At 37.9% G+C, this 21,602-nt stretch overlaps 1 protein-coding gene across 2 annotated transcripts in view; it reads right to left on the bottom strand.

Moving 5' to 3' along the window:
* Positions 1-928: 928 nt before the first annotated feature.
* Positions 929-21,602, bottom strand: part of LOC108709757 (ATP-binding cassette sub-family C member 4-like) — a 141,749-nt gene continuing 121,075 nt past the window's right edge. For both annotated transcript variants that reach the window (XM_041584291.1, XM_041584292.1), the window contains 3 exons: positions 12,402-12,507; positions 6,042-6,176; positions 929-3,454 (listed from right to left, as the gene is read on the bottom strand). In XM_041584291.1, coding sequence (XP_041440225.1) covers positions 3,365-3,454; positions 6,042-6,176; positions 12,402-12,507 — 331 coding nt within the window. In that variant the 3' untranslated portion in view covers positions 929-3,364. The remainder of the gene's footprint in view (positions 3,455-6,041; positions 6,177-12,401; positions 12,508-21,602) is intronic.

Below are 21,602 nucleotides of genomic sequence, written 5' to 3'. Positions count from 1 at the left end.
TGTAATCAGAGCTGTTACCCAACACATAATAAGGGCATGTATGCACACATCCAGCATTAATTTATTCACTTTTATATTGCTCTTTTAGGCTTCTGGCACAATGCAGCTACATAAGATATGGTTGGGCAGGGTAACATATTAATCAAAAGAATATAAATTATAAGTCATCGTTATTTATTTTGATACAAGCGTTTAGGGGAGGAGGCAGTGCAACACAACTTGAGAGAAAGCTCAAGGAGAGGAGTGATTGGCCATACATGAAGCAGTATAGGGCTGCTAAAGATAAGTAGTGCATTAGCCCTATGGATTAACACAATCTAAAGAGGAACTGTTACAAACTTATATAAAAGAAGTAACTGTATGTAATGTACTCTATAACTAAAAAGATATTTTTGTGGAACCTCCACTTTGAGAACTTTAAAACCAGAAGTATATTAAAAGCAAACTACTGAAGATACAATAAAAAAATCACAATAGCTAATTATACAGCAGTGCTTTATAAACGCATTCGAAATGTTACCCTGACACTAAAGAAAAACTTGGTTATATGCAAGCACTACAAAAGGGGCTCAGACAGCATTGCAGCTTCAGGGAGTGCACACAGTGCCCCTATCCTCCTTTCAGATACAGGTATGCGATCCGTCATCCATAAACCCGTTATCCAAAAAGTTCCAAATTAAGGAAAGCCCATCTCCCATAGACTCTATTTTATCAAATTATTTTAAATGATTTCCTTTTTCTCTGTGATGATAAAACAGCATCTTGTATTTGATCCAAACTAAGATATAATTTATCCTTACTGGAAGCAGAACCAGCCTATCGGGTTTAGATAATGTTTAAATGATTTTGTAGTACAGGTATGGGACCTGTTTTCGAGAATGCTCAGGACCTGGGGTTTTCTGCATAATGGATCTTTCTGTTATTTAAATCTTCATATCTTAAGTCTAGTAGAAAATCATGTAGACATTAAATAAACCCAATTGGCTGGTTTTGCCTCCAATAAAGATTAATTATATGTTAGTTGGGATCAAGTACAAGATAAGCTAGCATATGTCCTTACAACACAACAACATTTATGGTTATTTTTTTAAACAGTCACTAGCAAACACTAGTAAGGCATATTTTTTATTAGACTTAAAAATGGTTTTGCACTTTATCAAGATCAATTTGTTTATAATGTAATGTGCTTCTATAGTGAAATAAGCAAACTTTAGTTGCTGAACGCCATCTCCATGTCTAGTTGAGTAAGCAGAGGTATTAAGAGAATTGCAGTCATCCAACAGCTGAAGTGCCTTTCTCTCACTGAGGCTCATTTATTAACGCAGCGCAGCGCTAAAAAGAGCGCAGAGGTCTGATATTTGCCCAGAGCATGCGAGTATTTATTAATGTTACGCACAACCCTGCAAGATACCTTAAAAAGTGCGATTGTGCGCTGTTGTAGATGCAGGCAGTTGAGACGGCGCGGAACTGCGTCTCAGTTGTCGCAATGCTTATAATAAATTGTGCGCTCTGGAAGTCCGCAAAGGTAAGGCTTAGTTGTGCGCATGTATGAACGCACATCTTATTTTAGTTGCGCTACCTATCGCGCATATTGCGTTCAATGTGCCCCACCTGCGTTTGTTTTTACGCAAATATTTCTTTGCTTCCAAAGGTTTTTCGGCATCCTGGAACTCTTAAAGGAACCTTGGTCTCTTTTAAAATGTTGGGGGCGAGACCTGGTTGCTTGTTCTCCTTTGAGTTATCTTTTAGTTTAACATTTGGTTAGTGGTTATCCTTTTCCATTAGTTGTAGAGTTTGTTTTAATTAGCTTTTTATTTAGCAGTTCTCTTGTTTGCAGTTTTAGCAATGTGTTTGCTAGGGTCCAAATTACCCTAGCAAACATGCATCGATTTCAGTAATAGATTCAGATATGAAAAGGTTAGGCTTTCAATAGAAACTGGAGTAATAGACACAGCATTTGTCATCTGAAAAACAAACATCCCCACCAACAGGCAGCAGACACTAATTGCCAGAACCCAATTTAGCAGTATTGCCCTGCACACATAAGTAAAATTGACATTCAATCAACATGAATCGCAAAAATGCGAACAAACTAGCGCAGCTATTTTGAAGAGCATTACTATTACGCCACCAAGAGGCTGTCGTAAAAATTGTGGTGCTGTTGTGTGGGCGCAAATGTGCGAATATATAGACGCATCTCTGTGATGGCCGCAGTACAAGCGCATTGTAGCCACGCCCCCAGACACGCCCCTCTCAAACACGGCATAGTTTGCAACATAAATGCCCAATCTTTTGCGCAAAGCACATAAAAAAAGCCATTGCAAAAGCTAAGTGATAAGTGCAATAACACGCAAATATATTTGCGGTGTCGCTTGTGATGGCGCAGTCAAATTTTGCGTCCAATTATGTGCTGCGTTAATAAATGAGCCCCAGTGCACTGAGCTATAGTACAACCATTATACTAGAAGGCTTATGAAATTAAATGTGTATTGATCCAGACAATGTGAAGGATTTCCTTGTTCTACATGCAATTAACTGACCATTTAATTCTACAAAAAAAAAGTTTCAGCACTTTTACAGGTTAAAGATTGTTGTGTACAGGGTACACATAATTGTAGCATCCAACCAAAAATGGGTGCAGTAGACTAAAGATTATAAAATTCTGCAAATACTGTACTTTGGTACTAGTAGCTTCATTTAAGGACATATTTATGGAGATTTGGTAGCCAAAAAAGAGCCCCAAACTGCAAAGTAATCAGTTACCACTGCATAAATGTTTGATAACTGATAAATGAGAAGACGTTATTTTAGACTTGATAGCATTTTCATGTGATAAACTGCTTTTCTGTATCTCATCTGGCTATCCAGGACAGTCTGGAATTGAATAAGGAGATAAGGCTTTGTCATCTAATGGAATCTGGCCCATTTTGTGAACACCACTGAATTAAAGCAATATGATGCCCACCTTTGAAAAAAATCTGAAACGGATGCAGAAGCACTATGTTTTGCCTAAATCACTCTATTTGTGGACATAAAGCAACCTGCAAATATGACGCTTCATGGAACACCAGAACTCAAGTTGCTGCCAAAATAATCTTGTGCTCAGTAAAGTGTTGAGGCAGTATTTTGGGCTGCATTTTCAGTGAAATAAAGTTCCATTGCATTTCTGTATCAGTATTTTTAAAATGGTGTCAACATTATTTTACTAATTAAGCTAATTTGACTCCAGAAGTCAGAGTGTGAGTGCCAATTCTGCAGTGCTCAGTATCATGTGGCAATGCAGTTGGCGAGTTCACAAGAATATGGATCTATTATAGACATTTAGTATAAAACTGTGTCAATAAGTAACACCCAAGGGCAAAAATCACAAAGCAGTTTCAAAAATAATAAATGGTTCTGTGTTGTCTCTTGTGTTGTTTTTGGCGTTTTCTTGATTGATTCTTTTCAAGTGTACCTGAAACAAAAGGATTTTGTTATTATCGTTCTAACCTCTATCAACCGCCAACACAAAACCCACCCCCAGTAGGTCAAACAAATATTTCACCTCTATGTGATACACTGAATCCACTGATGTAACATTGAGAGAATTAATTGGCAATCTAATCTAGTGTGCACTCTCCTTTGCACTGATTTGAAGGAAGCCATGATTACATTACTCTGATAAGCCCAAATCACTAACTGAAAACAGGCAGATGAATTAAAAAAGGTGACAAAAGCCTGTGGAATCTAGAGTCAGCAAAAAGATTTCTCATTTTCCCACATAAAATGAGCACAATGAATGTGGATGTTAATATCAGGTTGTAATCCCTATACTTTACCAACTATGATTGACAAGCATTGAAAGTTCAAGGTACATATATTTGAAGTATCACACTGTTTAATTTGTACTACAGAGCAGTTAGAATGCCCATAGAAATGTGATCTAAGGATAGTGTACCACAATAATGAAACTAGAAGCAAAAGCTTTAACAAAGACTCATCCCAGCAACTTATTTTAAATGTAAGACGATACCAAATAATAGAGGAGTTTTTCCGCCATCCCTTTTAGTTGCTGAATTCTACAGCTTTCTCGCTGAGCTCGGAGAGATACAGGATTACTGATAAATGTATAATCAGAATATAAAGGAACGGAAAGGCTGTCAAGTTTCTATGTTCCACAATCACCATTTTTAGGAGCTGTATCATATCTCTGTTCTTTGACAGATGCGCATAACAAAATGAAATAATGTCAAGACTTGTGTGCTGTTATCAAAGCTGTGTATGGGGGGAAAATAGCGACTTCAAATGCAATTTTATTTTCTCAACGTATCAATGTGAAAAGTTTTGTTGGAGCCTTTCAAAACGAAAAATGCAATCTTCAAAAGCTGACATCTGTCAGGAGTTGGCCAAAAATAAATGTATGTTGCCCTGAAAATATGTGTACAATATCTGTATAGAGAACTTCTATAAAATGACATATTTTTGTAATGGTCAGAACAGAATTCTTGGAACACAGTTTGCAACTTGTTAAGTTGTAAGGGGAGTGCACAGTAAGCAAAACACAGACATTATGAGGATGTATTGTTTCTTTTCAGACTTGCACAGACCCACTGATTAAGAATATAGAAACTCAGAGGTTTATCTTCACTGCAGCAAGAATATTTATAAGTTCCTTGAAGGGCAATGGCACATGGGTGTTTTGACATGTACAGATAACCCTGCCCCACTATGGGCAACACAATGCCTGAAAAGCTATGAAACTGTCTGTGCAGAGCTAGTTGAATCACAAGTCCTTCTTTTGGCATTTTAGAATGATTCTCAGGTGATTTCTAAACTTTTCGATTCAAAGGTAAGTTGACACATTTTCCTGCATGTTATAAAACACTCCGGGGTAGATTTATCAAGGGTCGAATTGAAAATTAGAATTTTAAAATTTTTTAATGGTCAAAACTGTCAAATTCGACTAGCGAGTTATTAAAATTCAATTCAAGTTTTTAAAAAGAATTCTACTTTGACAATGCTGCACTTAAAACCTTCCAAAGTCAATGGGAGAGGTCAAGAGATCAATTTGGAGTAGTTTGCAGCCTTCCTGACATTCTAATTTTTTTTTTTATTTGAGTTTTCAGGTCAATTTAATTTATCCAAGTTTTAAAAATTAATTTTTTTTAATACATTTCGATTTAGGGGAGTTTTTAAAAACTCACATGGATTTGAAATTCGACCTTTGATAAATGTGCTTCTCGACGTGACTTCGTCTGTAATATTCAGTGCTGTTGAAAACACTGGAGACCTACAGCAGAATGGTTGCTTTTTAGAGGGACAGCCTGATCAATTTGTCAGAAAGGGTAAAAATGGAGGGTGATCTTTTTTTTTTACTGTTTGATAAATATGCCCTCAAAAATCATATAAATGAACAGAGAGCTGTGACATTTCCCACTGTAGCGAGCTCTCAATTTGACTTCCACTCTCCCAGGCTGTTCAAAAGAGCCGCTCAGCACTTGGCACTGGACAATGCCCACCAATCCTCATCATGATGGACAAGCCCCACCACTTTGTGCCTCAGGGGACCTGACAGGGAAATGCACTTTTCCTGTTGTGCTTTCACAATGAGTTAGCATTAGTACATGCCCACCACTCATGTGTTGGATGGACTGGCTGGAGAGCCTGAAAGCTTGATGCATAGTGGAGGAATCCTGAGTATCTACAGAACAGATAGTAGTCTTAAAAACCAGTGCTGTATCTGGTAAGATGGCCATCAATTAATTGAGCATTTTGTGATTATAGGGCACAGATTACATTCCTGAAAGCTCTTTTTACATTTTTAATCATATTGAGCACCCTTTGAGCCATCTTAAGACTGTATTGATTGTGTTTGAAATCCTTTAAGTTGTATTGATCAAAGTAAAGTATGTTCCGTACAAAACATTCAGTTAATTTGTGTTAAAATGTGAGCAACATGCACTGTAGTTACAACAGTCCATGAGAAGTATAATAGCTGTAAGCTTTGGTTCAAACTGATGAAATATAATAAGGGCAAATATCCTGAACAATAATATGTATACCTGTTTGGCTGCTTCATTTAAAGTAGTTGCTTCAGCCTTTCCCACTTGTTGCACCATTTTGTAGAAAAGGCTTTCTTTGTTTTGTAGCAAAACATATGGCTCATCATATTCCTTAACACTTCCAGAATCCAGCACCTATGAAAGCACAGCAACTGTTATATAGTATGAACTTACATCAGGCATGTCCAAAGTCAGGCCCGGGGGCCAATTGTGGGCCATTTTCAAATTTACACCGGCCCTCAGCCCCCTTTATGAAATTAGTAATAATGCGGCCCGCCAGCACCATTAACATAATTTAACTCATTTAAACAAGGAATCGTGTAGCCAGCACAGTAATATTTGGGCATATTAGTGAAAAATGATCTGCCACTTGGTCTATACTGCTGCCTGTGTGCTGAAGGTGTTAGCAATAGACACGTTCTGGCACATAGTGACGCGCTGCTCTCACATACTTCTTTAGGGCTGAAGGTGTCAATAGACGTACTGACGTGCCAGTACAGTAAACTAAAGAAGTATGGCGTCACTACGTGTCAGTATGTGTCTATTGCTAACACCTTCAGCACACAGGAAGCAGTATAGACCAAGTGGCAGATCATTTCACTAATGTGACCAAATATTATTGCTACGGCTACGCAATTCCTTGTTTACATGAGTTCAATTATGTTAATGGTTCAAAGAATGTCAGGCTGAATGGTCGGCCCCCACACATTTTCAATTTACCAAATCTGGCCCTTGTTGCAAAAAGTTTCGACACCCCTGACTTACATGTTAGCTACTGATTTATTCCAATGGAAATTATTTACAAAAATGAAACACATCCATGTACTAAATACTTTGACAAACAATCACAGTTCTACATATGGCTCACTGATCTTTGTCTTTAATTATGAAAGAAAAAGGGTTTACTGTAAGCAACTAAGAAGCCCTTAGTATTTTATATTACAACAGAATTGTGACAATTCCGAATCTGAAAATACTCAATACTAAAACCTGTTGAAATCATGTAGATGGCAGCTGTCCCTTTTACTAGTTGAAGAACTTTCTTTGATATGTGGTTTTAGAAGTATTTGGGTGTTTTTGATGCTGGCTTCTGCGACAATATGAAAAAGTTATAGTTACTGTGCGCAGAGTTTAAAACTTTTCTGCTACTTTTCCCATTCATTCTTTTTTAGTTTGGATATTTTAATACATTTCATGACATTCATGGTTTTATAGAAAGTGAGTTTAGTTTACCAGCCATGCTAGTAAAATGCCAAGCAGGTGGAAACCCTATTTATGCTGTCCTTACCAGGAATAATAGTCGACTACATACATTTAAAATACTGGCTCACATATAATGCACCAATCTAGAATGTACATTTACACCTGTATGAGCCTGACAATGTTAAAGGCACCTTTCCTTCCATCTTGTAATAATTATGATAATAATTATGATGATAATATAATATTATGATAATAATAAGTATTTTACAAAACAGTTTTAAATTTTACAACTAGTATCATTTTAATGATGGAAAAAAGTAAACAAGAAAGGCAAACCATGCAACCCTTCAGCAGTAAAATGGAAGCCAAGCTTTTACCATTATGACACTGAAAAGTTGGGATACATTTAAAACTGCATTTTAAATGAGTGAAAGAAAGTATGCAGTGATAATACACGTTTTTGAATAGCTGTGAAACGTTTTTAGATTCAAGCTTTTTGGTTTTTCATTATCTCCATTAAAACTATTAAAACAATACCTTTATAACTGGGAAATAATTTTAACATTTGTAGCTGCTGAAATCTAGGTGTGAAGCCTAATTCTTTTCTATGATGCCTATCAGTGTTTAATTTATGAAGGAAAAAACAGCTATATAAACTGCTCCACATCCAGAGGTTTTACAGCCTACCGTGACCTACGCTAAAGTTGAATTCATTGCAATCTGTCATTTAAGACAGTGAATACACATACAATGCAATTTTCTTTAAAGCATTTAAAAGTTAATTAGATCTGTTAAATCTGCTCGCACAATAATTAAGACATCCTATAATTTGACAATGCTATTTAGTAAAGCTAAATTATTTAATGTCCTTGCCTCTTTTATTTCTCTTTTACCAGTAAATTGCAGGGCATTCACACTACTATATGCAAAAGGCCTGTGTGTATTTCCTCCTTGCTTCAACATTTCCAAAAAAAATAAAAAATCAATATATGTGAAGTCCTCCACAAATTAAAATTTGTTCTCAATTTAGTTTAAAACAATTTAAGGACCTTAAAATCTACTACATGGCAAGTAATATATATCCAGAGTAATCTCTGGATAATACAAGACTGGCCTCTAATCTAGGAATGTATATTTATCAAACAACTGCTACTAATTGCTTTGGCTTTTTTGGTAAATTTATCAAGGAATTGAATTTCACATTTTTGAGGGGGTTTTTTTTCATCTCAAATTTGCACTTATTAAAAATAGCTTGAATTTTGCTATCACAACTTCCATTGATTTCTACAAGAAACCACCAGCTTTCAGATGCTTACATTTTATATTCCATAAAAATGTTTTTGTGGCGCAAACTCAAATTTGAATGTAAATGAACAAAGTTTTTCAGTAACACTCTGGGGCTGATTCACTATGGGTCGAATATCGAGGGTTAATTAACCCTCGATATTCGACTAGGAATTGAAATCCTTCGAATATCGAAGTCGAAGGATTTAGCGCAGAAAATTCGATCGAACGATCGAAGGATTATTCCTTCGATCGAACGATTAAATCCTTCGAATCGAACGATTAGAAGGATTTAAATCCAACGATCGAAGGAATATCCTTCGATCAAAAAAAGTTAGGCAAGCCTATGGGGACCTTCCCCATAGGCTAACATTGACTTCGGTAGCTTTTATCTGCCGAACTAGGGGGTCGAAGTTTTTTTTAAAGAGTCAGTACTTCGACTATCGAATGGTCGAATAGTCGAATGATTTTTAGTTCGAATTCTTCGATTCGAAGTTGTAGTCGTAGGTCGAAGTAGCCCATTCGATGGTCGAAGTAGCCAAAAAAAACCTTCGAAATTTGAAGTTTTTTTACTTCGAATCCTTCACTCGAATTTAGTGAATCAGCCCCTCTGTGTAACGTTCCCTTTACATATTTTAAATTCTATCTATTCTCAGGCTGCCTCTTCCACAATTCACAATATATCCATTTACAGTCTATGATACTGATAATTAATCCCTGTAAACCTGTACTACTAGGGACCACCATTTAATTGTGTAGAAGAAAACGTGATAATAAACAATGCACATAATACAAGACAATACAAAGTCCAAGAAGAAAAGTTATAACGATGTATGTTCGGTGTTTTCTACTTTTAACTTGCAATAAATGTAAGCATACTTTCAAAGATTTTAAAAAAAAGGTTGCTAATAGAAAAAATACATGTGACTGGACATAAATCACAAGCTCAAATTATTTATAAAAACATCATTACTTAAAATATGGAAAATTCACTCCCTTGGTGAATGAGGAAATAAACATTGCTGCTAACAATGGCATTAATTATTTTGCAGCTGCTTCTTGTCATCCTTTTGTTAGTCTTCATAATCACGATCACAGAAAAAACATCCCTCTCGTACTTGTGCAGAGATATAGAACAAATGAATTCAAACTAGTTGAACAATAGTAATTAAATGATGTTATGATGGCAATACTAATGCTTTGCATCTTTATTGGCAAATTGCTTACTTGAGAGAATTCCTTTAACATGATTAAAACGTATTAACACTAACCACTACAATTAAAACATTCTTCAAATAGTGGGCAACTATCTTCTAAACACAATATTTAATTGTTGCCATGGATGTCTGCTATGAGCATTCTACTGCAGCGAAAATTGGCCCCAAAGATGGAGTTCACAGTTTCTGTAATAACTTCTTCCCAGCTCAATATATTTGCATTGCATACTGGTGTCTTGTTATTTCAACAGCAAACCCCTTTTTGTTCACTTAAATTGCTTGCATCCTCCGCTCTACTCAGATCACTCCTTAAACATAAAGTGCGGGCAGTCAGATGATGTAGCAATCCTTCAAGAAAGAGAATGTTGGTCTAAGCTGATAAGACAGTTTGAAGTCTGGAGTTAATATATGAGGAACCAGGGTTTGTAGACTGTAAATTTGGGGGTTATTTATTTATGTCTGAATGCTAAAAACATTGAGTTTTTTTACTATAAAATCTGAATTTTTAGTGGGAAAAAAACTCTCATTTTTGTGATTTATTATACCCCGAGACTAAAAAAAATTCAAAATCTGAAAATACTCTATCTTCAACCTGTCGAGGTCCTGTAGAAGTCAATGACAGAGGTCCTATTTGCAATTTGAAGATATTACTGTTTGTGCTGAGTTTGTACAATAACTAAAACATTTTGGGATTTTCTGCCGATTTCATGAAAAATTCAGACTTTCCAGGTACACAAAAATTCAGATTTTTTGTGCAACATTCCAAAAAAAGTTTTGGTTTTTGTGTGGTGAAAATAAGTATTGCACATATCAACATTTTTCTCAGTCAATGTATAGTATTTATAATGGGGTTATTGACAAGAAATTTACAGCAGATGTCGGTAAGAACCAATCTAATCCACACATAAAAAGAACTCAAAACAAGTCCATAAATTAATTTTTGCATAATAAAGTGGAATGACACAGAGAATAAGTATTGAACAAATGAAGAAGAGTTGTGCAAAAGCCAAGGATCACTTGCAGAGAACTTCAGAAAGACTTCGAAGTAGCAGGTACAGTTGTTTCAAAGAAAACAATTAATGCAATGAAAACAAGTAATGGAATCAACCAACATGGCCTCTATGCACGCTCACCGTGCAAAACTCCACTGAAAAAGCATGTTGAAGCTTGTTTAAAGTTTGCTGCACAACATTTGGACAAGCCAATACAATTCTGGGAGAATATAATCTGGTCAGATGAGACCAAAATTGAACTCTTTGTATGTCATTGCACACACCATGTTTAGAGGAGAAATGGAATTGCACATCACCCCAAAAACACCATACCAACAGGGAAGTTTGGAGAATATCATGGTGTGGGGCTGTTTTTCATCATATGGTGCTGGCAGACTTCATATAATTGAAGGAAGGATGAATGGAGAAATGTATTGGAACATTCTTGATAAAAATCTGCTGCCATCTACCAGAAAGCTGAAGAAGAAATGAGGGTGGACATTTCAGCAAGACAATGATCCCAAACACAAAGCCAAGGAAACTCTCAATTGGTTTCAGAGAAAGAAAATAAAGCTGCTAGAATGTCCCAGTCAATCACTGAACTTGAATCCAATTGAAAATCTATGGAAAGAACTGAAGATCAGTGTTCATTCCCCCGGAATCTTCAAGATTTGTAGACAGTTAAGGGACAATGTAATTAAAATTGCAAGCGTTACTTAAAATTGCGTTTTTGCGAATGTTTAGCGGTATGCAAGCCACTAGGTTCTCCATACAGGAAGCGTCTTGAAGCTGTCATTACCAAAAAACTTTTTTACGAAGTATTAAATACATTAGAGTAAGAGTACTTATTGCCTGTGTCATTCCACTTTACTACTCATAACTTAATTTATGGACTTATTTGTTTTAAGTGCTTTGTATGTGTGGATTACTTGAGTTGCCACCGACATCTGGTGTAATTTTCATGTTAATAGCCCCATTAAAAATACATTTACTGTGAATAACGTTGGCGTGTTCAATACTTATTTTCCCTGCTGTATCCCTTTTTCTCAACAGAAAAAAATAAATAGAACTTATAACTTAATTTAAATTTTTTTATTTTTTTTTATTATAAAGTAACAGAAGTTATTTTGCCTTTTAACTTTCATGTAATTATCTAAATAAATATTGCTAATGTGCTCTTTATACAGAAAACTCTCCCTTTGTTCTTTGGATGTGACTACTTTGTCTTAAGCTGGCCATATATTATAATGATTTTTGGCCAGATATTGGACGGGTGGGCCTGTTGAAGGGTCATATACTGTACACAAGCAGATAAGCATCTTTAGAAATGAGTGGAAACACACTGATAATCCAATTAATAAACTAACTAGATAAAGCACAAGGATGTTAAAAACATGAAGTAGTTTGCATTTCTATTTAACCTATTTAGTGCTAAAATAACATTGCTGTGTTTAAAGTATAACAATATTCTAAAAATACATCAGGATTGTCTTGCTATAGTTAGTATATTTTCTTGACTCTACAGTTATTTCGGAATGGCAAACAAGATTTTTGAGTGAAACGACCACAAAAAATTATGCTTTTATAAGCCCAGTTTTGTCACCAATGATGCTGTCCATGGGGAAAATAAAGCACAATAGAATGCAAAGGGATGAGTATCTTACCATAATTTTATCACTGTCAATAATGGTGTTGAGTCTATGTGCAATGGTCAGTACTGTGCATTCAGCAAATTTCTCTCTTATGGTCTTCTGAATCAGTTCATCTGTTCTGCAAAGAAAATGCACACTTTAGAATTCTTTGCAAACTAAAGCACTATGTTGAATGAGTATACAAAGTAATACTGCAACTACCAAACCCTTAGAATAATAAACCAGATCTAGAAATATAGGACAAACATACACTGCAGATGATAAGAAGGAGCCACCAATTGAGTACAAGGGAAGAGCAATTATATCACGTAATTAGTCCTTTTTTATTATAACACCATTTTTACACAATGTTTAATAGGGGTCTGTTACATTGGATGCAGAGGTTTGAGGTCAAAACCGCCAATTTCACTAGATGCTATACTCTTGTCAGTGCTGTAGTCCTCGCTCATTCAGATGTGCAAGTTAGGGAACAGGTGGGTGGGCCATTCATATCTCTGCCCAACCCTTAAGTATACAGTGCTGCAATGTGCAGATCTTTGTGCATCATTCTGGAGTGCAAAGACCTGTGGCAATTGTGCAAATTGGGGGAGAGTGGTTTGCACCTGTTTTTTCAGACCCCTTTTATCTCTTTTTTTTTTTTTTTATAAATTCTTTATTTATTTTGATTTACTTTCGTCATTTTCAAAACATCACAGGAAATGTCAATACAAACACATCTTCAAGGCATATAGAGAAGTCACATATTTCAAACCAAGGTTCTACATACAGCATCCGTCTAAGCAAAGATACAATTTCAAAAGTATGTTTGTCCTGTGTCAAAATTAAAGCGGGAGCGGGCCTCTACGGACTAAATTATAGCTCCAAAATTATAGAAGTGAGCACTTTGCAATATGAGTATGAAAATTTAATCCAAGAAAAGTACAGGTATGTAACAGCCGAATCCAGTGGCAGGGGTCTCAACAGTACCAGAAAAGCACATCCACATCATCTATGTTATCAGAGCACAATAGTCTGGTGATTCAAGAAACTGTGTCCAATGGAACCACTTCAAAGCTAGCCTCTCCTGTAGTTTTGGCCTACTGATGTCCACTTTACAAACTTCGAACTGGTGGATCTCGGTGACCTTCAGTGCCCAATCCTTAAGTGTAGGAATGAGACTCGATTTCCAATATAGTGGAATTAACGACTTTGCGACTGTTATCAAAATGGAAATAAGAGCATTTTTATATTGCGCTGGGGACATCTCATTTCTATGTAAAATAAAAAAAGGTGCAGAGTCTGGTACAGGCAAGTCTGTGAATCGAGGTAACAGGTGTTTGATTTGAGTCCAAAACAATTGTATGTTAGGGCATTGCCACATAATATGTAAAAGAGTACCGCCGGGTTGGCCGCATCTCCAGCACACATCCGGGACTTTAGGAAACATTTTTGACAGAGCACTGGGTACTCTGTACCAACGGGAGAGCATCTTGTAATTGTTCTCTAGCAATCTAGAACAGCTAGTAGACGTATATGACTTAGTCACTATCAACTCCCATTCTTCATCTGTAAAATTAGAAAGTAACTCTTTTTCCCATTGTCGTCGAAAAGCGTACATTGGTGTGTCAGAGCGGCAAATCAACATCTTATAAATTTTAGCAATCTCGTGAGGGGTACGTTCCAGGTTAGTAAACATTTGTTCAAATAAAGTGTCATCTGGTCCTGTGTCATCAATAATATTTTTAGCAGCCAAAAAGTGTCGGATTTGGTGTAAGCGTAACAGTTCCAGTGGTGTTGTATTCTCTAGTGGTAATATATCCACCATGGATTTAAGAGATCTGCCGTTAAGTAATTGATAGGCCCAAAGTGAGTTTATTGAAGTCCAATGTTTAAAGTTTATGGGTCTCAGTCCCGGAGGGAACTCTTTATTATGCAGTAGAGGGGTAATTCTAGAGTTTTCATTGACAAGGCTACGTCTGTATTTTAATGAGTCCCAAGTAGCAATAATCTTTGACATAATCGGGTCTGATGATTTGCCAGCCTTTCGATCTGATTTGGGTAACCACAAATATGTATCTATAAGTCTATGAGTCTCATAATTGGTTTGTACAACACCAATCCATAGTTTGGGGGGCTGCAGCACACGGAAATCAAAGATTCTTTGCAGGGTGGCAGCTTTATGATAAGCCCAGAAATCCGGTAAGGCCAGACCCCCTGTCACCTTTGGCTGTGTGAGGTTGTCAAATTTCTGTCTGGCTCGTCGGCGTTTCCAAATATATTTTGAGATAGTAGAGTGCAATTCCTTAAAAAACAAGCTAGGTATCCGGAATGGGACCGTCTGAAACAAATACAAAAAACGGGGGAGAACGTTCATTCTGACAATGCTTATGCGACCGAACCATGAGAAACCAGGTTTATCCCAATGCTGTAGATCAGATTTCACTGTCTTGAGAAGCGGCATAATATTCAGTGACACCCCATCCGCAATGTTTGGTGATACCTTAAGACCTAAGTAGGTAAGATGTTTTGGCACAATCGTGAATATGCAAGTGCTCCGAACATGCTGCATTTCCCGTTGTTGAAGAGAAATGTTAAGAAAACAAGATTTTTGCTGGTTAATTTTCAAATAACTCAGAGTCCCATATACTTCAAATTCATGCAGGATAGCTGGCAATGTAGTTCTGGGGTTCGTGATAAAAAATAGCATGTCATCGGCATATGCCGCCGTTTTATGATGGTAATCCCGAGCAATCACTCCTGTGATGGTCGAATTCTGTCTAATCCTTTGTAGGAACGGTTCAAGCGTGAGTATGAACAAAAGGGGGGACAGCGGGCAGCCCTGACGCGTACCATTTTTAATATCAAAAGGTTCTGACAAAGTCCCATTAATCCGAATCCGTGCCTGCGGTTGTGCATACAGACTTTGGACATAGCGTAAAAAAATGGGGCCAATGCCCACCCAACGAAGGCACTTGAAGATAGTTTCCCATTTCACCCTATCAAACGCTTTTTCCGCGTCGGTGGACAACAGGGCCATAGGAACATCGTGCGTTTTGCAATAGTGAATTATGCTGTATACTCTAAGCGTATTGTCTCGTGCTTCCCTTCGTGGGACAAACCCCACTTTTTCAGGGTCAATAATTGTTGATAAAAATGGCTTTAATCTCTCTGCTAGCACTTTCGCATACAGCTTAGTGTCAACATTGAGTAGGGATATCGGCCGATAACTCTTTACGTCTAGCGGGTCCTTCCCCTTCTTGTGTATCAGTGCAATATTAGCTCTGGTAGCATCTAGGGGCAGTTTACCGCTGTCGGCAATGATATGGATATGTTTTAGAAAAAACGGGAGTAAGATTGTAGAAAAGCGTTTGTAATACAAGCTGGTAAATCCATCAGGTCCCGGAGCTTTATGGGTCGGAGTGTGTTTAAGAGCAGATTGTAATTCCTCCAAAGATATCGGAGATTCCAAGTGTTCCAGGTCTGCCTCGGAGAGTCGAGGTTTGTGGATGTCTTGCAAGTATGTATCCATATCTATAGTCGCACCTGGTTGCAAAGATTGGTTCGGCTCCATCTCAATATTGTAGAAATCTTTGTAGAAATCACAAAAAACATGAGTGATTTTAGTCGTATCATGAGTAACCTTTCCATTAGAGTCTCGAATATTTACGATGTGGTTACGACGTTGCTTGGCTTTCAAGGCGGAAGCTAATAAATGGCCACATTTGTTTCCATGTTCAAAGTAAAGTTTTTTTTGATAAAAGATAGCTTTTTTGGTATAGTTGCTAAGTGAATTTTTAATTTCCCGTCTCAATGCCGTGATCTGGTCAAGCAAGGCTGGGGAATGCCGATGTTTGTGTTGACGTTCCAACGTAGCCAGAGATATCAGTAATTGGTTAACCTTTTGTTGCCACTCGCGTTTTTTATATGTGCCTAACTTGATTAGCTCGCCCCGGACCACACATTTATGCGCTTCCCACACAATTTGCGGATCTGAGGTAGGAGTGTCATTTTCCTTGAAGTATCTTTCCAAAGTCTCTGATATACGTTGTACAATAGAGACATCTTCCAGTAAGGTTTTGTTTAGTTTCCATTGCCAAGTCCTGCTAGCCGTACCCTGCCTCATGAAGTACAAGAAAACTGGAGCATGGTCTGACCATGTAATGGAGCCAATGACAGCTTTAGAGCACAGGGGGAGGTTATTATGTGGTGTCAGAAAATAATCAATACGAGAGTACATTTGATGGGGGTTGGAAAAAAACGAATAGTCTCTTGACTCAGGATTAAGAATCCGCCATACATCCACCAACTTATATCCAGATGACAAATGTCGCAGTTGAGCTAATTGACCTGTAGAAAGGCTAGAGTGTTGGGAGGAGCAATCTATGAGTGTCTCAAAAGCAAAATCTCCACCTATGATCAAAACACCCTCAGAAAACTGATCTATCTGTTGGAGTAAGGCCTTGAAATGTCGCAATTGCCCCGTATTCGGAAGATAAAGTGAGACAAAAGTGTACTTCGTATTTCTGATCAGCCCCTTGACCGCATTCATATGCCCCAGTTTATCCTCCGTCTGTTCCAGGTATAGCCATTGCAGGTGATCGGCCACCAGAATCGCCGTGCCCCTGACTTTAGATTGCTGAGGTGGACTATGGTAAATGTTTTGATAGCCTTTAACATAAATTTTTGATGTTGCTAGTCTTTTAAGATGCGTTTCCTGTAGCATGGCGACCTGTACTCTATGCCTCTTAAGCTCTAACTTGAGACTATTGCGTTTCTGGATCGTGTTGAGACCCCTGACATTCAACGACATAATACACAATTTATCATACATCATCATAAATAAACAGTAGCCAACGCACATACCTGGTAGTAACGCTCTTGCTTCTCTGCAAAAGCAAAGGTGTCCGCAGAAGAGCCGCCCAGCACGTAAAAACAAACTTAAACACTTTACGTAAACATAACTGCATAATCACAATAGTATCTCCCATTGCAGACTCAAAAATCAAGGCTAAAGTTGAACAACCCGTGGGGAGAATCAGAGATAAGAACTCCGTGAACTCCCTTTCCCAAAAAAAAAAAAGAATTGGGGGAGTTATGTAACTACGGAGATACAAATAGGGGGGGGAAGCCGAGGATAAACAAAAACACACGAAATCCGCAGCTCCCAGTCTCCAGGATGAATTGCTCTGAGTAGCCGCATATTGAAGACATAGACCTAAGGTAAACATAAAATGCAACAGGGATATGCGAGCCCTTGAGATGAAAGAGGGACAGAAATAGGAGGAAAAAGAAGGAGAAGAAAGAGAAGGGGGAAAGAAGGAGAAGATGGGTAACTAGCAGGGAACAAAAGAAAGAAAAAGGGGAAGAAAAGAGAATAAAGAAAAAAAAAAGGGGGGGGAGGAGAAAAACAGCAAAAAGCCTCAAGGGAACATTAGAAATTCGGGCCTTCAAAAGGAAGGAAGGAGGGAGCCCATCAGTCAAGTGAAGTATCACCAAATTTCAAACAACTTTAGTATGAGCAAACAGTTCAGTCCATCCAGGGATCGGAACATAGTTACCCTCCTATAGGATCGAGAACCAAACTGCAGAAACAGGAACGTGGATCCCTCATGACTCAGGTGGCAGTTTGTTAAGACCTCGTAGTTTCTTAGTTGGCGTGGACCAGTCTTGAGACTCCAATTCTGGTAGGTCGTCACCGTTGTATGCGAGTGCTCTCCAATCTGCGAGATCTGGTGGCTGGATCTCCAGTTGATTGCAGAACTGGGGAAGATCATCTGGTTCCTTAAGGCTGAAGAATCTACCATTGAGATTAGCAATTAGTGCAAATGGATATCCCCATCTATATTTAATACGTTTCTCCATGAGTAGTGTCGTCAGGGGACGAAGCATACGTCTCTGTTGTAATGTGAGCCATGCAAGGTCCTGATATATTTCAATTTTATGTCCCTCGTATGAGATTTGCACTTCAGCTCTCGCCTTCCTGAGAATTTCCTCCTTCAATTTGTGGCTGTGAAGACAGCAAATGACATCTCTCGGCTGGTCTCCTCTGAAGGAGGCATTAAGCGCTCGGTGTGCACGGTCAAAATCAATTGCAGTTTGAGGCAATTTGTCAAGCAGTGGGTTAAAGATCTCACATAAAGTCTGTTCCAAGTCAGGCTGTTTAACTGACTCAGGGATTCCCCGAATGCGCAGGTTATTACGGCGCCCCCTGTTATCCAGGTCCTCCATGTGCCGCCGTAGCAAATATATATACTTATGATGCGTATTTACCCGTGCCGTGGCTGTATTAATCCCTCGCAGATGGGTTTGGAGCTGCAGGTCAATCTCTTCCATCTTCGCGCCAATATCTTTCAAAGCGTCTTTAATCGCAGTCATTTCGGCCCGTTGCGCAGCTTTAATGTTTTTAGCCATATCTAGCAGATCCGACTTAGTTGGTAAAGCCGCAAGGAGCACACGAATATCATGTTGGTGGAAGAGCTGTATAGAGCTGCTCGTAGAATCCGTCGGGCTGGGGCTACGACGTGGCGCATCCGCCATCTTAGAGCGTTGCGAACTAGGACCCTCAGACTTCTCAAAGAAAGACGACACGGAAGGGGTTTTTACCTTCGTCGGAGACGTCTGTTTAGGAGGGGAAGGCTTCTTCTTGGCATCTTTGCCCATTATAAGAGGTTCCCCAGGCCTTATGCAATCGAAAGCAAGTGAAATGCTGGTTGAAGACGGGAGCTGCAGATTTTCACGTCCGTTCAGAACAACATCCGGTCACGCCCCCCAGACCCCTTTTATTTCGATGGTTATATCCCAAGAATATAAAGAAAGAATGTCATTGAAATATATTATAGTATGGTTTAGTAGCACTGGGAGAAATGAAGCATTTTAAGGAGGTTGTTCACTTATAGTATGATGTACAGCATAATATGCTGAGAAAATTTGCAATTGGTTTTCATTGTTTATTATTTGTGGCTTTGAGTTATTTATCTTTTTATTCCAGTTTGCAATTTCAGCTGGGTTTCTAGGTTTCAAATTATCCTATCAACCATGCATTGATTAAAGGTGAACCACCCCTTTCATATACAATTTTGCCATTCATGAAAAAAGAAAAAAATTAACAGAAATGCAAAGTACAAAAGTTGATGGAACACAGAAAGATATTTCAGCTTTATTGATTTTCTTTTAATACAGGCAAATTTATCCTTCAAAGAATAAAGATATATTGAATCAGCGGGTCAAATAGTTTACCTTCACAAGCAACTCCTTCAAACTTGAATGATTAGAGGAGAAGCCAAACATTTGAAGTTCACCAAAAAGGGTTTCCAATGAACTGTTGTTACTTGCTGTGTTCTACCATGGACAACTAAGCACACTCTCAATGGATGTAATAGCTGAAGAAGTAACCATGTATCACTTTATCTTTTAAACCTATAGAAAGTATTGACATGTGAACAAACCCTAGCTGCTGTACTGTGGAAACTGCATTGTCAGCATTTGTAAATTAGGCCATTTTCATGGTACAGGTGCCACTGGAAAAGTAGCATAGATCCCACTTCAGCACAATATACTTGCAGTCTTTTGTAATCTTAGCTTGCATAACTCTTTCAAAAGTTTATAAATCATCTCTTATTAATTACAGAGCCTGAAAGCAATTGGTTCTTTTCTGAGTACTTATGAAAGCATAAAATATATGGAAAACAAAGTTTTTTGCAGCTGAACAATGAGAACATTTCATCCTGAAGGACGTACATTGTGTGAATCCTGTAGAAATGAAGAGGTTAGCCTAATATAACCTAAGACTTCATTATCACAATGGCCAATAATTGAATGTAGGTAGCAAAACAATGAATCACACTGTAATGCAGAACAGCACTAACATCATCCCCAAGGTTTTGGAACATTACACATTTTCATCTGCCTCTGTCTTTAAGAGCTACTCATTATTCAGGGGTTAGACTATAGAAAGAGACATTTCTCAAGCCTGCATTTTATTCATAACTCCCCAAATGGTGGAACTGTGAAATTAGATTCACATCTATATTCGGAAAATATCGAAAGCCAACGGACAAACCATCATATCTAATGTATGACAACTTTCACCCTGACCACACTAAACACTCCATCATCTACAACCAGGCCTTACGAAACAGATATGTTCGGACACAGTTGAAAGGAATCACCACCTCAAAACTCTCAAAGCAGATTTCATCAACAGGGGCTTCAACCCCATGATTGTGGATCAATACATTCATGCAGCCACCAGGATTCCCAGAAGTCAACTTCTACAGTATAAACAAAAGCCTCAAATAAACCGGGTACCCCTAGTGGTCACATACAATCCAAGACTAAGGACCCTCAGAAAAATAGCCAGAGATCTACAGGGTACACTTCAGGGCGAGAGGCTCAAAAGCATATTACCAGAGCCACCACTGCTAGCATTCAGACAGTCTCCCAACCTAAAACACTAATAACAAGAAGTGCCTTATTGAACCCCACCAAAATTGGAACATACCCCTGTGGCAAAAAACCTGCCCACACATAATGACTTCAGACAAAATACCAATTCCGGACACATTAGATCACAGTGCAGCATCCATGGTCACTACAACTGTTCTTCTTCCATTGTAGTATACTTGATATAATGCACTTAATGCATAACAGGGGGACTGTATATAGGAGAGACTGGGCAAAGTCTGAGAAAGAGAAATACACACCACCAATTCACTATAAACAATAAAAAACTGTAAACACCAATAGGAAATCATTTCAATTGCCCTCTTCACTCCATAAAGGATTTAAGAACTTTGGTTCTTAAGGGCAATTTTAAATCAGATAATGAAAGAAAAGTGTGGAAGTACAAACTAATAGAAACTTTCAATTTTTTGGAGAAGGGACTAAACCTGGGCTTTGTATTCATGGATAATTAATTATGTGGACTAAGAAAGGCCTTCACAGGTCAGAAATACCAACATGTGTGGATCTGGACTAAGAGATCATACCAAATTCATTCTATTCCACACTCCATTAATTCAGCCCTATTTAATATTCAGCCTCTTTGCCCCACCCTATCTTGTACATCACATAGTAAGTTAGATTGAAAAAAAAACACACGTCTATCAAGTTCTGCTTGTCAGAGAACACCATAGCTTCATTGTAATCAGCTTGAATAAGGAACTAAAATGTTCTGAAAGCTTGCTATGACTATATCAGGCTAAGGCGAATCATAAAACTGTTTGCAAATAACCC

The sequence above is a fragment of the Xenopus laevis genome, chromosome 2S (genome assembly GCF_017654675.1).
Source record: "Xenopus laevis strain J_2021 chromosome 2S, Xenopus_laevis_v10.1, whole genome shotgun sequence".
NCBI lineage: Eukaryota > Metazoa > Chordata > Amphibia > Anura > Pipidae > Xenopus > Xenopus laevis.
Note: the sequence above shows the minus strand (reverse complement) of the source record. Positions and strands in the feature narration are given on the sequence as shown.